This window comes from Hemitrygon akajei, chromosome 8 (genome assembly GCF_048418815.1).
Source record: "Hemitrygon akajei chromosome 8, sHemAka1.3, whole genome shotgun sequence".
NCBI lineage: Eukaryota > Metazoa > Chordata > Chondrichthyes > Myliobatiformes > Dasyatidae > Hemitrygon > Hemitrygon akajei.
In genome coordinates this window covers 68,234,403-68,249,655 of record NC_133131.1, presented here as the reverse complement: position 1 = coordinate 68,249,655, position 15,253 = coordinate 68,234,403, and the positions used below count along the sequence as shown (strand labels likewise).

Below are 15,253 nucleotides of genomic sequence, written 5' to 3'. Positions count from 1 at the left end.
ACGAGACTAGATGAGGTGGCTCAGGGGTATCCACCCTGTTATCAGGGATTGGCGGCGCTGTACTATGCATATGAAAAGGCATCATCGGTAACCCTGGGCTATCCTGTAACTCTGTACACACACCACAAAGTAGCAGAACTGCTGGAAAGAGGGAAATTTGTGCTGACGCCAGCCAGGATAGCAGCATATCAGATGCTATTGACATTTCCTGACATAACTATACAGAGATGCACTACCAGTAATATAGCCGATTTTGTCCCTTTAGACTATGAAGGAGAACCCCATGATTGTGTAGGGAAGACGATGGCATTTGCCAAATTAAGAGCAGATTTACGGTCAGACCCACTAGAGGAGATAGATAAAAAGGTTCTGTTCGTAGATGGCTCTTGTTATAGGGATTATGATGGAAATCATGCAGGATTCTCAGTGGTGCAGCAGGATCAGTCGAGCTATAAGATTATTAGGATGGAGTCCTGTCCCCAACCGTGTTCCGCCCAACTAGCAGAACTCAAAGCCCTGACAGCTGCGTGTGAAATGATGGAAGGTGAGAAAGTAGACATCTATACTGATTCAGCATATGCTCACAGAGTATGCCATTTGTTCGGGGCAGTGTGGAAGCAGAGAGGTTTTAAAAAAAGTAGCGGAGATCCCATACAACATTGTCAGCAAATTCTAGACTTGATAAAAAGCCATAATGAAACCTAAAGCATTGGCTATAGTAAAATGCCAGGCACATAAAAAGGGAAACGATGTAATAACAAAGGGAAATCAAGCTGCAGACGAGGCAGCTAGAAAAGCGCCTGGATGTACGTCAGCCGTCATTGCCCCCCAGGTAAGCCTAACTCCAGAACCTGACGTAGAGGACCTAATTGAAATACAAGGTAAGGCAACTTTGGCAGAACAGACAATGTGGAGAAAAAGGGGGACCAAGCAGAACCCGGAAGGCTTATGGAGCACGGAAGACGGTTTGTTGGTAGCGCCCACCCCTCTACTGACGATTCTGATTTCAGAAGCGCATGGGATGGACCATTGTGCAAGGGGGGAAGTGATAAGGAAAATAAAGAAGGATGGTTTTTGGTCACCTTATTTACAGGCTTCAGTGGACTTTTTCTTATCACAGTGCGAGATATGCGCACAAAATAATGCTCGGAAGGGAATTACAACCCCAATAGGTCACATTCCTGTACCTGAAGGACCATTTAAACATTTAGTGATCGATTACGTAGACATGATAAAGCCAGTGAGAGGGAAAAGATACATGCTGGTAGTAATTGATAGATTTAGCAGATGGGTGGAGGTGGTACCTTCAAGAGATCAAGGGGCAAAGACAGTGGTAAAATTTCTGACAAATGAAGTGATCCCCAGGTTTGGAATACCTACAGAAGTTAGTTCAGACAATGGTTCAGTTATCCAGAAAGTGGTCAAACTGGTACTACAGGCGCTGAGGATAAAGCAAAGGTTTGGATGTGTATACCACCCTCAGTCGCAGGGCATGGTAGAGAGAATTAATGGAACCCTGAAAGCCAAACTAAACAAAATTTGTGCAGATACTAAACTTAATTGGGTCGATGCTTTACCGTTAGCATTGATGAGTTACCACATGCAAACTAATCGAATAACATGCCTGACACCGCATGAGATGCTCACTGGGAGGCCCATGCCAGTGCCCCAGTGGAGAGGGCCGTATAAGGGACCTAGCTTGGAGCAATTGGAAATAGAATTGAAACAATACATGCAGCAGCTAACTATGATACATAGGTCTATTTATGCCCAGGAAAAACAGAAAGAGCCGGAGACCGTACAAGGGGAAGGACGGATTAAACCAGGAGACCAGGTTTACCTGCGAGTTTTTCGGAGAAAGTGGAACGAGCCAAGAAGGGAGGGACCCTTTACGGTGACTAAGGCATCACTCACCGCAGTTCAGGTAGAAGGACGCTCCACCTGGTACCACCTGAACCATTGCACGAGGGCAGTCCTGCAAGGGCAATCAGGTGAAGTGTCCGAGGTAAGTGATGTGGAAGAGCAATTAGCAGGAGACAGACAGGGGGAACAAGAAGCTGACACTGCACCGCAGGAGTTTGATCAATTAGTAAGGGAAATTTTTGATTCTGAGGATGGGCCTCAAGACCCTCAGGATGTGGTGGTGGATAATAGGGCTTCTCCAGATAATGGGGATGAGCTGGGAACGACCAGTTGTGCCCCCAGGGACAAAGCACCCACATACTCTAGTAGTGCAGACTTGGGTACCATTAGTGGGGCAGATATGGAATGGGACTGGTAACCTGCAGAAAAGAAGTAAGAGGAGCACAACACTTACCTCCTCGCCATGGTTAAAGACACGTACTAATCAGTGGTATCAACGGGCAACTTACACGGCAGGAATGATGAAGAGACAAAATTGTTATCTGTGCTCAAGGGAAAGCCTCACTCAGCATGTAGTTCCCATGCCTTATAACTCCTCCACTTGCACGCGGTGGCGAAGAGAGCACAGGGAACAATGCGAACGACAGTGTCCAGGTCCGGGTAGGGCTTGTGTCATGAGGATTTGCGTTAAAACAGATTCCTGCTATCAAAACTGTATGAACAATGCACCAATGTACCCCTATTGGTGTATGCTATATCAGGCATCCTCGCAATTTGACCAAAACAAGCTTGCCTATCACTGTAATTACAGCAGACCCTGGGCTATAAACAAAAGAAGCCAGACACCTACACTGCAACAGCTTATAATGCAGGACCATCTGCATTATGAATGTTTCATGCGGGTGGGCACTCACCCAGTTGGCCATTTCCGAGGCAACTGCACTCAGACATGGGATGTAACCCCAGGTAAAAGACACTTGACGGGTTCCCCTCCTCCTGAGGGTGCAATGGAGTCTCAGACTATCCCATTAGCAGACACTTGGTGGCTGTGTGGGCAGGAAGGAGGTCTGAGATCTACGCTCCCCCTCAGGTGGGCAGGAACATGTACGCGTGTCATGCTGCTTCAGGAAGTTATAACGTCCCCTGAAGTACAGTCCAATGCTAACTTCCCTGAGCAGCGGACTCTGCTACGGCAGAAGAGAAAATATGACCCGGATCCGACGATCCGGATTGACAGTATAGGGCAGCCAACAGGTATACCTAACGAATTCAAGGCACGAAATGAGATTGCTGCAGGCTGGGAAGCTATCATACCTGTGATAGGGGTGAACAAAAATGTTGAATGGATAAACTATATATACTATAATCAGCAGAGATTCATCAACTACACCGATGATGCACTGGAGGCCTTAGGGCAACAGCTGGATGCAACTAGCAGGGTGGCGTGGCAAAACAGACAGGTACTGGATTGGCTTTTGGCAGAGAAAGGGGGTGTGTGTGTAATGTTTGGAGAACAATGCTGCACTTTCATACCGAACAATACTAGCCCAGAAGGGTCTTTCACCAGAGCAATGAATAAGTTAAAGAATCTGCGGACGGAGGTCAAACAGAATGCAGGGTTCGGACATCAGTTCTTTGATTGGTTAGAAAGTAGACTCGGAGGATGGGGAGCACGGCTGACTAAAATAGCAATAACTGTTAGTATTATATTGTTGAGCTGTGTGCTTCTGCTGTGCTGTTTTCTTCCTTGTCTCAAATCTCTTGTAGTGCGTGCTGCAACCAAACAATTTCCGATGCTCACGGCAATTACTGAAGCAAGCTTAGTGGAGAAAGAAACACCGAACATGTATTGTTACAGCCTACAACACCTGCAGGATGAACAGGAGTCAACAGTGTGGGAGTAGATTGTAAGGGCTTCTGAGTCTTTTTTCCCTGTCTCAGATACATAGGGACAGGTTTTTGGCTCAGCGGCCCAGGGTAACGAAGAGAATACTTTGAGGTCTTGGCGCAGAAAATTTTAGTTTAACCCGAGATTTGGGAATAAGTGCTTGAGTTTATTGGGGCTTTTGTGCGCAGACTCTTAGTCTTCTTTCTCTGTGTGAGTGTAAGACCCAGAGGGGTCTCAAAGGGGGTATATATTGGAGTATAAAAGTATAAATTTACCAAAACTATGAAGTCAGTTCTGAGCTTGCTCCTATTTGCTATGCATGTACTCAATTTAGTAGGAATGTAGAGGTAACTAAAGAGCTAAAGAAATGTAGATTAGAACATTGCTCAGTTCTGAGTTTATTATTTGCTATGCACAGTGTAGGTGCAGCACGTGTAAAATGCAACTAGAGTTTGCTTTAAAAGCTGCTGTGTCCCGAGGATCGGGGGGCAATCAGCGACTAGCTCAATGACTGTCTCAGCTTTGATTTGCAAATTAAAGTTTAACCCTTCTTGAAGAATCTTCTGCATCTCCTGGTCATTTGTAAGGCACGAAAAACCACGACATTGTCAATCTGAACTAACTGGGGTCTGCCATTGAGGTATCAAGGATCCAGTTCACAGGTAGCTACCAAGGCCCAGGTGTTGAGATCAGTGATAAGTTGAGGTTATGATAGTACTGAATACAAAGCTAATGTGGAAGATCAGAAAGGTAATTTATGTGGGGAGCCAAAATAGATGGGGGTGATCTTAAATTGATTTTTTTTTTGCATCTGTATTTACTCAGGAGACAGACAGAAAGTCTATAGTTGTGAGGCAATGCAGCAGCAAGATCATGGACCCTATACAGATTATAGAGGAGGAAGTGTTTGCTGTCTAGAGGCAAAGGAAGGTGGATTAATCCTCAGGGCCTGACAAAGTATTTCCTTGGACCTTGTGGGAAGTTAGTGCATATCTTGCAGGAACTCTAATAGAGATATTAAAAATATCCTTAACCATGGGTGAGGTGCTGGAGGATTGGAGGATAGCTAACGTTGTTCTGTTGTTTAAGCAAGGCTCCAAGAATAAGACAGGAAATAATAGGTTGGTGAGCTTGATGTCAGTAGTGGGAAAGCTTTTGGAAGGTATTCTAAGGGACTGGAAATATGAGTATTTGAATAGACACGGATTGATTAGTCAGAATGGCTTCGTGCGTGGTGGGTCTTTAACTAATTACAGAGTTACTAGGAAAGTTGATGAAGGCAAGGCAGTGGATGTTGTTTACATGGACTTTAGCAAGGCGTTTGACAAAGTCCCAAGTGGGAGGTTGGTCAAGAAGGTTCAGTCGCTTGGCATTCAAGATGAGGTATAAATTGGATTAGACTTTGGCATTGTGGGAGAAGCTAGAGAGTGGTGTAGATGGCTGCCTCTCTGACTGGAAGCCTGTGTCACAGGGATCAATGCTAGGTCCATTGTTGTTTGCCATCTTTATCAATGATCTGGATGATAATGTGGTTAAATGAGTTGGCAAATTTGCAGATGACACCAAGACTAGAGATGTGACAGTGAGGAAGACCATCATGGCCTGCAGAGGGATCTGGACCAGCTGCTAAATGGGCTAAAAATGGCAGATGGAATTTAATACAGATAAATGTGAGCTGTTGCCCTTTGGGAAGACCAACCAGGGTAGGTCTTAAATGGCGAGTGGCAGGACACTGAGGAGTGGGGTAGAACAGAAGGATCTGGGAATACATCCATAATAATGGTATCACAGGTAGATAGGGTTGTAAAGAAAGCTTTTGACACATTGGCCTTCATAAATCAGTGTACTGAGTTGGGATGTTATGTTGAAATTGTATAGGACATTGTCGAGGCCTAATTTGGAGTATTGTGTGCAGATTTGCTCACCTACCTACAGGAAAGAGGAAAGTAAGATTTAAAGAGTACGGAGAAAATTTACAAGGATGTTGCAATGACTTGAGGACCTGAATTATTGGGAAAGGTTGAATAGATTAGGGCATTATTCCCTAGAACATTGAAGGTTGAAGGGAGGTTTGATAGAAATATACAAAATTATGAGGGATACAGATAGGATAAATGCAAGCAGGCGTTCTTCCACTGGGATTTGGTGAGACAACAACTAGAGGTCATGGGTTAAGGGTGAAAAGTGAAATGTTCAAGGGGAACATGAGGGGGAACTTCATCACTCAAGAGAATGATGAGAGTGTGGATCGAATTGCCAATGCAAGTGGTCAATGTGGAATCAATTAAAACATCTAAGAAAAATTGGATAGATACATGGATAAGAGAGGTATCGCAGGCTATGGGACTAGGCAGATTAATGGTTTGGCACAGACTAGATGGCCGAAGGGCGTTTTTTTGTACTGGAGCATTCAAAAACTCTATTCTATGAATCTATGGTCAATGAAAAGCATCCTGATGTATGCATCTTCATTGCCCAGGTTTTCAAGAGCAAAGTGAAGAGCCTAGGAAATTACATCTGCTATTGACCTGTTGTGACAGTAGGCACATTGGAGTGGATTCAGGTAACCCCTCATGTCAGGAATTGATATGTTTATTATGGGAACCTTTATAACGATCCATCTAGCAGCACATAGTAAATTTCAAAATTCATTGCCTAGTGAGAGTTCAATTTTCCAAACTGGCGGAAATAGATGTAATGATGAGACTCAGCACTGATACTAAACCTGAGAAAATACCAACTACTGAAAACCCTAAAAATGTTGGCAACGCTCGTCATGATGCTGATCATGAGAAATATTATTATTTATTTTTACTAAATACAGCCAACCTAACCCATTTGAGACATCCAATTATTAATTTTTTTTACATTATGGCATTGCAAACAATATCTATAAAGACTTGGGGAAAAAAGTGAATAACTAGCAATACATACCCTTGGATTTAACTTTTATTTTAAAAAAGTATTTATTCACTGCAGTATTTCTTTTCAAAGGAGTTCTAAAATTGCACCTTTAGATAAAATGTGCTTAGTAATACAAGATTATCAATTTATTTGCCAATTTTTAATCTCAAATACAATATTGTCAATAGAAATGAAGTTCTCCTAGGGTACCACTTACTAAAACTCAGAATCAGGTTTAATATCACCCACATATGTCATAAAACTTGTTAACTTAGCAGCAGCAGTACAATGCAATAAGTAAATCAATTATAGTAAGTATATATATGCTTATGAAATAGCTAAATTAAAAATAGTGCAGAAACAGAAAAAATATAATACAAAAAGTGAGGTAGTATTCATGGGTTCAATGTCCATTTGGGAACTGGAGGGCAGAGGGGAAGAAGCTGTTCCTGAATCTCTGAGTGTGTGTCTTCAGGCTTCTGTATCTCTTCACTAACGGTAACAATGAGAAGAGGGCATGTCCTGGGTGACGGGGGTCCTTAATAACGGGCACAGCCGTTCTGAGGCACCGCTCCTTTCAAGTAAAATTGAAGAACCAAACTGAAAACTAAGGATCGTATCTCCTTCGTAACAGGTCAAATAATTAACCCTTTCACGTTACACAAGATAAATGTCCTTGCTTTCACAAGTACAATGAACATTTCATGCCATAAGGTGACTGAATGCAAAGTATGTAAATTTCTTTGCACAGGCATAATAGAATCATAAAAGTAACCAAACAGCACTCAATATCAGTCACACTGTAGTACTGAAAACCACACAGCATTAATTATATCAAACCTGTCCACAATGAAACCATTCTGCTTACGTCAGAACATAAGTTAATAGGGCCATCAGTTAATAGGGGCAGACACTTATTTGGGCCAACTCTTAAAAAACAAAAACTAATTGAGAAAATAAGACAGGATTCCCTCCCCGCCCCCCCCCCCCCAAACATTTGAATTGGGCAGGAGACTCTTGCTGCACAGTTTCTAACCAGCATCCGTCATGGTCACTTTTGTGGCTGCTAGACAATGCACTGTGCTTACAGTGAAGAAATTTTAAATAGCGCCAGCTGCATGTGCTTGCGTACAAAAAGCAGTGACTTTTGTCACTGGTAGTTGGCAAAAAATAAGCATTAAGACAATTCAAAACTATGTTGCTCACTGCAGTTTCAAGCATTCAGGCTTGAAGATGCCAGAAATGGGCAAGATGAAAATAAAACAATTTCACTACTTTAGCAAGTTAAAAACTGCAAAGAATTTGAAGGTATTGACAATCTTCTTGAATGTTACAATGAAAATGAAAACTTGGAGGATGCAATTGTCAAAAGCATTGTATGAAGGCAGTCCATTATCTAAACTAGGTGTCTGTGCTCATACATTCATTTACAGTCAACCAAAAGAACATAACAGTATATACTTGATGAATTCCTCTGTCGACAACTATTAGGGATTAATACTGTTATGGATGTAAAGCAACTCTGAGGGGCCGAAGGGTACAAAGTCGCCCCCTCCTTTTTGAGAATCACAAGATCGCTATTAATTCAGGTCCGGGACCCAGGAAATGAGAGGGAGACACGCAGAATACACAAGGTTTGGAATGTGTCCTGGCCTCAGCGGAACGGAACCACTGATAATGGCCATTGTCTCTTGGAGACGGAATTGTGTATTGAGTACTGTACTATTCATTGAAAACCCTCAGGGGACAACCAGAGTGGTCTGGTTGAGGGATTGCATCATCCCAACCTGATTGACATCTGAGACCCCGTGAGTAAGGATAAAAGAGGGGTCTGGGGAACAACCCCTTTAGACGCACCAGGAGAAACGCTAGAAATCCCGTGACAGCGTTTGATAGCGAAAGCCGGTGGGGGCTCGTGTGTGTCCTCCCTTGCCTGGGGTGGCGAGCTCGCCACGGAAGAACGGTTTAGCTAAAGGAGAGGCCACAAGTGAACGGCCACGACAACGGGACTCCTGACGGATCGAAATCATCAAGGAAAGCCGGCAAGTTTTTCTCCTAAATCTCCCTCTCTCTCCAACAAATTGCAACACAGCGGTCCCCAACAGCTGCAGCCTGCATGAACTGAGTGAACTTTATATTTCCATCAGACAATTATTATTATTATACCCGCACTTTTAGATTTAGTATTGACGACGTATACTATCTGTATATTTGCATTGATATTTTTTTTGTGTATTTTTACTAATAAATACTGTTAAAAATAGTATCATCAGACTTCAACGGACGTCTCCATCTTTGCTGGTAAGTGACCCAGTTACGGGGCTTGCAACAATACATAGTTTTACAGTACTGTCCTCGCATTGGTATATTTCTAAATTGTTCTGTATTTCTTTTAAATACGTAATTTGTTGCTCCATTTGTCTTTTATTATAGATTTTTAACCATTTCCATGAAACCAGCTAATTGGGACAGCCACTTAATTAGGCCAAAATGTACCAGTCCCAATGTGTCCCAATTAACCAGATTCCATTGTATTTAACACTACAAGTAATAAAACTCTGTACTCATATTTCACATTGTATTTAGAAAACTGGACAGCAAACCGATAAATTAAGGCGGCCTTCACTCCATCCACCACAAAAGGCTGGATCTCCCGGAGCCTACCCAAATCATTCTGACTTCCCATCCAGTTCAGAATGTCTGTCCATGGTCTCCTCCTCTGCAACAATGAGGCCTTACTCAGATTGGAGGAGCAACACCTCATATTCCGCCTGGGTAGCCTCCAACCTGATGGCATGATCATCACTTTCTCTAACTTTGGTATTTTCTCCTCCACTCCTTCCCCTCTTTTTACATTCCTCAATTTGGTTTCCCTCTCATCCCTTCTTTTCTCCTCACCTTCCTCTGATGCTCCTCCTCCATTTCTTTATTCCACGGTCAAATTTCCTCCCTTATTAGATTCCCCTTTCTTCAGCCCCTCACCTCTACCAACAATCACCTCCCAGCTTCTTACTTCATACTGCTCCCACATCCATCCACCCATCTCCCCTCTCACCTGGTTTCACCTACTTTCCTGTCCTTATCAAGGGTCTCAGCCTGAAGTGTCAAATGCTGACACCAGTCCATAGATGTTGCCCGACTTGCTGAGTTCTACCAGCATTTTTTGTATTGTTGTTGAAAAGCTTAATCCTGAACCACCATTAATAACTGAATTAACCCGCAAACAGAAACACTGATAATAAGGATGAACAAGAATCCTAACGACCGATATCACAGCTGAAGATGGTTCCCTCATGTGAAGGAAAAGAATTTTTCAGGGAGTGGAATATAGAATTCAGTAGTTAAAGTGGAATGAATAAAGAAATTGTAAGGAGATAGATCCCTGTACTGCAAAAGAGTGAATGTGACAAAAGCTTTGAGATGAGCCTTGCAAGCTTTGTAATTATAAGATTAAAAAAAAAAGTACAATAGCATCCCTTCAGATCAGCACAAATCACTTAAGAGATCAGAACCAAAAACCCAATTCAATTTCTTTCCTTTTTGGGTTAAGAGTGCAGATCCAAATGTAGTTACATCACCATGGTGTAGGTTGAGTTCAGATGATATCTCAACAAAACTAATCATAACTCTAAGCGTGATAAAATTTCTGTAAACCACAGGATAAATACAGATAGCTATCAAATGTACCATTCTAAAACACTGTGGCAAAGTAATTGTAAGAAGGTAATCTTATCTTTCATCTTTTTCATTTTACCCACATCAATTAAATACTACTTTAACAAGATACAATGGAAATAACTATACCTGGTGCAGGGGCATTGTGGTTTGAAACGTTGTCTGTTGTAACTGACCAACTAGTCTCAGATGCTGGTCGAGTGCTCTGTTGTTCAACAACCTTGACTGCTGCTAATGCATCAGCAGGAAAGTTCTGTTTATCCACAGACACGAGGCATACAAGCTGATCTGAAATTTTTTTTTAGTAAGAAGTATTAAATCAAAACAAGAACGTACAAATCACAGTACCACTGGCCATACTGCACAAATGTAATATTGGTCAAACATATAGAACAAATTGATGAGTGAAGAATAATTTTAGAAAGTCTCCTGCAATTTTGTAATAAGTTCAGTAGATAAGTGATCAGAATCAGGTTTATTATCACCGGCAAGTGACGTGAAATTTGTTAACTTAGCAGCAGCAGTTCAATGCAATACATAATCTAGTAGATAAATAATAACAATAAAATAAAAATAATACTAATAATCAATAAACAAGTAAATCAATTATGTACGTTGAATAGATTTTTAGAAGTGCAAAAACAGAAATACTGCATATTTTTTAAAAAGTGAGGTGGTGTCCAAAGATTCAACGTCCATTTAGGAATCAGGTGACAGAGGGGAAGAAGCTGTTCCTGAATCACTGAGTGTGTGCCTTCAGGCTTCTGTACCTCCCACCTGATGGCAACAGTGAGAAAAGGGCATGCCCTGGGTGCTGGATGTCCTTAATAATGGACGCTGCCTTTCTGAGACATCGCTCCCTAAAGATTGTTCAGATTGTCCTCCAGGACTTGAGAAATTTTTGGCAGGAGTCAAATTTCTTGGACCAAAAGGCTTTCATCCCATAGCTTGTAAAAAGTTGGATACCATTAGAGGCACCCTTATTAAAACATCTCAACATTTTCTACATTCAGGAATCTTCTGCTATTTCAGAAAGTTAAAATGAGGGGAATTACAAAATTAAAAACAAGTTAACCTAACATCTACTGTGGAGAAATTACCCAAGTTTATAAAACAGACAACAGTAGCAGAACACCTTGAATATTTTCCATTTGATTTAGACAAGGTGAGCAAGGCTTCCTAAATGGTACATTAACAAACCTAATGTTTTTTTATCCATCTCATAAGATGGATAAGGAAATGTTTTATGAACATTATTGACAATGATTTCCTTAAGACACTTGATATAGTCCTCCATATGAATCTTGAACATGGAACTTGGGGTTAATTATTCAGCAATGTTTTTTAAATTCTAAAATAGAACAATAGACCACATTGGAATGGTGGGCACACTCTCAAGATGGCCTATGCAGCTAGAAATTTACAGTTAGAAATAATTCAACAAGTTAGGTCTCTATTCATTGGAGCGTAGAAGGTTGAGGGGGGATTTGATCGAGGTATTTAAAATGTTGAGAGGGATAGATAGAGTTGACGTGAATAGGCTGTTTCCATTGAGAGTAGGGGAGATTCAAACGAGAGGACATGATTTGAGAGTTAGGGGGCAAAAGTTTAAGGGAAACACGAGGGGGTATTTCTTTACTCAAGAGAGTGATAGCTGTGTGGAATGAGCTTCCTGTAGAAGTAGTAGAGGCCAGTTCAGTTGTGTCATTTAAGGTAAAATTGGATAGGTATATGGACAGGAAAGGAGTGGAGGGTTATGGGCTGAGTGCGGGTAGGTGGGACTAGGTGAGATTAAGAGTTCGGCACGGACTAGGAGGGCCGGAATGGCCTGTTTCCGTGCTGTGATTGTTATATGGTTTATAAATTTCTTAAAATGACTAGGTTAAACACAGGGGCAAAATCAAAGTGTTATATTTCAATACAAGTAAAGTGAGGCTATTCAAGTTACCCAAAACATATAGAAAAAAATTTCCAAGTAGTGAAAGGCTAAAGAGTTAGGTTTCAAAGAGAATGAAGGGTCAACACCTGTATGCCAGAACAACAGGATTCCGACCCTGGACAGGAATACAAGGTGGTGGAAGCAATATTACAGTTAATCAAACCAAGTTAGACTACACTGAGAGCATTTTTGATTACCACACCTCAAGAAAGATGTTGCCCTTGTTACGTACCCGTGACACGTGACAGTGGTACCCTTGTCACGTGACTGGGGTTGAAGTTATACTGGACTTGAGGTAATGGTCTTGTGATGGTGGAGTGATGTCATTTTCCCGCCAGTAGAGGTCATGTGACAGGTTTTTTTTTACAGGGTATAAAAGGAAGACCCACCCTGTCAGGTGGGGCAGTTCGTGGCGGGATTTGCCAAGCTGACTTCATGTCCCTGCGTGATTTAATGTGATTACGCAGTTTAGTTGAAAAATGAAGTTTTATATAATGCCTAAAGTTTAAAAGGGCATCGCCAACAGTTTCTTTACTGTGGAGAGTGAAGATAAGAATTTGGAAGATAAAAATCGAGGAGAATCGATTTTCGACGGTGGAAAGTTCGACCTTATTTGATCCTCATTCGGAAGGATTTCGTTGACTGTTCTTGTGTTAATCTCCGCTGGGATGGCGGGAGATTGAGAATAGTGTGGAAGAAGAGGTTAGTGCCATTAAACCATTACGTTTTATAAAATTCTTCGTGGGAAAGTTCGACGCCGAGGATAGGACAACGACGTGGAAGAGAATTTAAATCGCCTTAAAAAGTCTCTCCTTTTAAATGGACTGTGAGCTTTTGAACTTTCGGCATACCGCTTTAAAGAACTGTTTTTTTTCAATACCGCTTTAAAGAACTGTTTTTTTTCAATACCGCTTTAAAGACTGTTTGGACTGCAACGCTATTAAGAACTGTTTACGCTGTCGCACAGCAGCTGTTTTCCGGTTACGTTTGAGTTTGTTTACTTTTGAGGGGGTTGGTTTTCAGTGTTTAATAAAAGTGTTATTTGTTATGAAAACCCTTGCCTAACTCACATATATTTATTGTTGCCTGAATACTTAACATCCTATACAGCTACGAATTGAAGTACAAGGGAATCATATTCTGTTAATTTCAGAAATTTAGATGATCAAAGACAATTGATAGAATAAACATGGATAAACTACTTCCGCAGGCTACATAGTTTGGGAATGTGAGGCTCGACGCATAGAGGCATGCTGTAAGTATTAATGCCAGGCCTTTGGGAATAAAGTTAGGGACTTTAAAAAAGTATAAAGTAGTCCTTTGTACTTCTAAATGTAAGAGACCATAGTAGTTTTGAAATTTCTTCTGAGGAAGTATGGCTTATAAAATAATCTTCACTATCAATTACAAACCTAGTATTTTCTCTTATAACCCTATATAAAGGAGATATATTCAGATTCAGTTTCACCAAACACTATTCTTTCGAGAATACAAATTTTACATGGTATTTAGAGAATTGATGATCCTCACCAATGCATATTCTAATTAAGCAAAAATGAAATTTCCTAAATAGTTGTCTAGGGTACCTGGATAAATATATTTCACTGGATACATGGAAACACTGAAGTTTATAGCTGCACGAATGCTCTGCTCCCATGTTATTATTAGTTTACTATAGTTCTCTTCACATTCAGCCTTTATTTTTCTGGTGCTTCAACTTGCTTTTTAAATTTATGCACATTTAAGCACAACATTAGGCACTAGCAAAAACAGTATAATTTTTTAAACAGCCTAAATTCCAAAAAGGAATTTCTGAAGAAAATGGAGAGTGCATGAAGAAGCATGGAAAATTCATTTTCTGAAGCAACCACAGCTGAATGGTGATAAATTTATGGGGAACCTATAGTCTTTCTCCAATTGAGTACTTACACAAAAGCCACTAAAATCTCAGCAATGTTTCATGTGAATGAAAAGTAGGCACTAACCACATTTCATCATTATAACTTACCAATACTTCTTTCCACTTTGATGATTTTGGTGCAGGTCATCTCTCCCAGACTCGATAACATATACAGAGCTTCCAAACTAGCAAGTAACAGTAATATATCTTGGAGGGATAAATGGTTCACAATCTCACGATAGGATTCCTGTTCCACACATTCACAGATAATATCTACATTCTCTTCAATTTTGCAAAGTTTAGCCAAGATCTCCATACCTGGAATCAAGAAAAAAAATCAGCATTAAATATTAGTATTAAATAAAAAGTTTAACTTGTACTTTGTAGATAGCTTTGCATTAAAAGTAAGAGAAGACAGTTAAAACAACGATTCATGCTGTTAAAATTAATTAACAGCTATAATAATGGCAAATCACTCCCAGGTGGCAAACTATAATTTGATAAGTGCTGCAAATTAAGTACAAAAGAAAATATAACAATGATTTACTAATCATCAGCAATTCTAAAGAAAAAAATATTTTGGCTATGCAAACTTGTGTTCAAATCTACCTACGTATTCTCAAATTCAGACAAAATCTCAACAACTGTGACTGTTAACTCATCAATCAAATATTTTTTAAACAGGAAAACAGAAAAACTAGGGCCAAAGTACTCATTACCTATAGATTAATAATGTAACTTATGAAAGTCAGGGATATAGTGTATGAATGTAGAGATTAATAATGTGTCTGGGGCATTGAACATAGTACAATGTAGATGTAAGCTCCTGAGAGCACCTGCTTATCAAAACTCTGAACACCATATTAAATAGGTTTACAGTCATGATACGCCTGGAATAGTTGCACTGTGCTTTACTAGGTGTGTGCTAAAGGTATGAACCTTGAAACACTCATAAAGGATGAATAAAAAAAAGATTACTCGTTAAGGAGCTATCCTACCTTATAGCTTCTCTTCTAGTCTCCAAATGTTGTATCTAACCATAGACATATAATTTCCCCAACCACATGATGTGATCAGTGTTTAA

At 40.6% G+C, this 15,253-nt stretch overlaps 1 protein-coding gene across 2 annotated transcripts in view; it reads right to left on the bottom strand.

The window, feature by feature from the left end:
* LOC140731954 (AT-rich interactive domain-containing protein 2-like) overlaps window positions 1-15,253 on the bottom strand; it is a 322,272-nt gene that overhangs the window by 55,302 nt on the left and 251,717 nt on the right. For both annotated transcript variants that reach the window (XM_073053964.1, XM_073053965.1), the window contains exons 10-11: window positions 14,278-14,487; window positions 10,460-10,618 (exon numbers count right to left, since the gene is read on the bottom strand). In XM_073053964.1, the coding sequence (XP_072910065.1) occupies window positions 10,460-10,618; window positions 14,278-14,487 (369 nt within the window). The remainder of the gene's footprint in view (window positions 1-10,459; window positions 10,619-14,277; window positions 14,488-15,253) is intronic.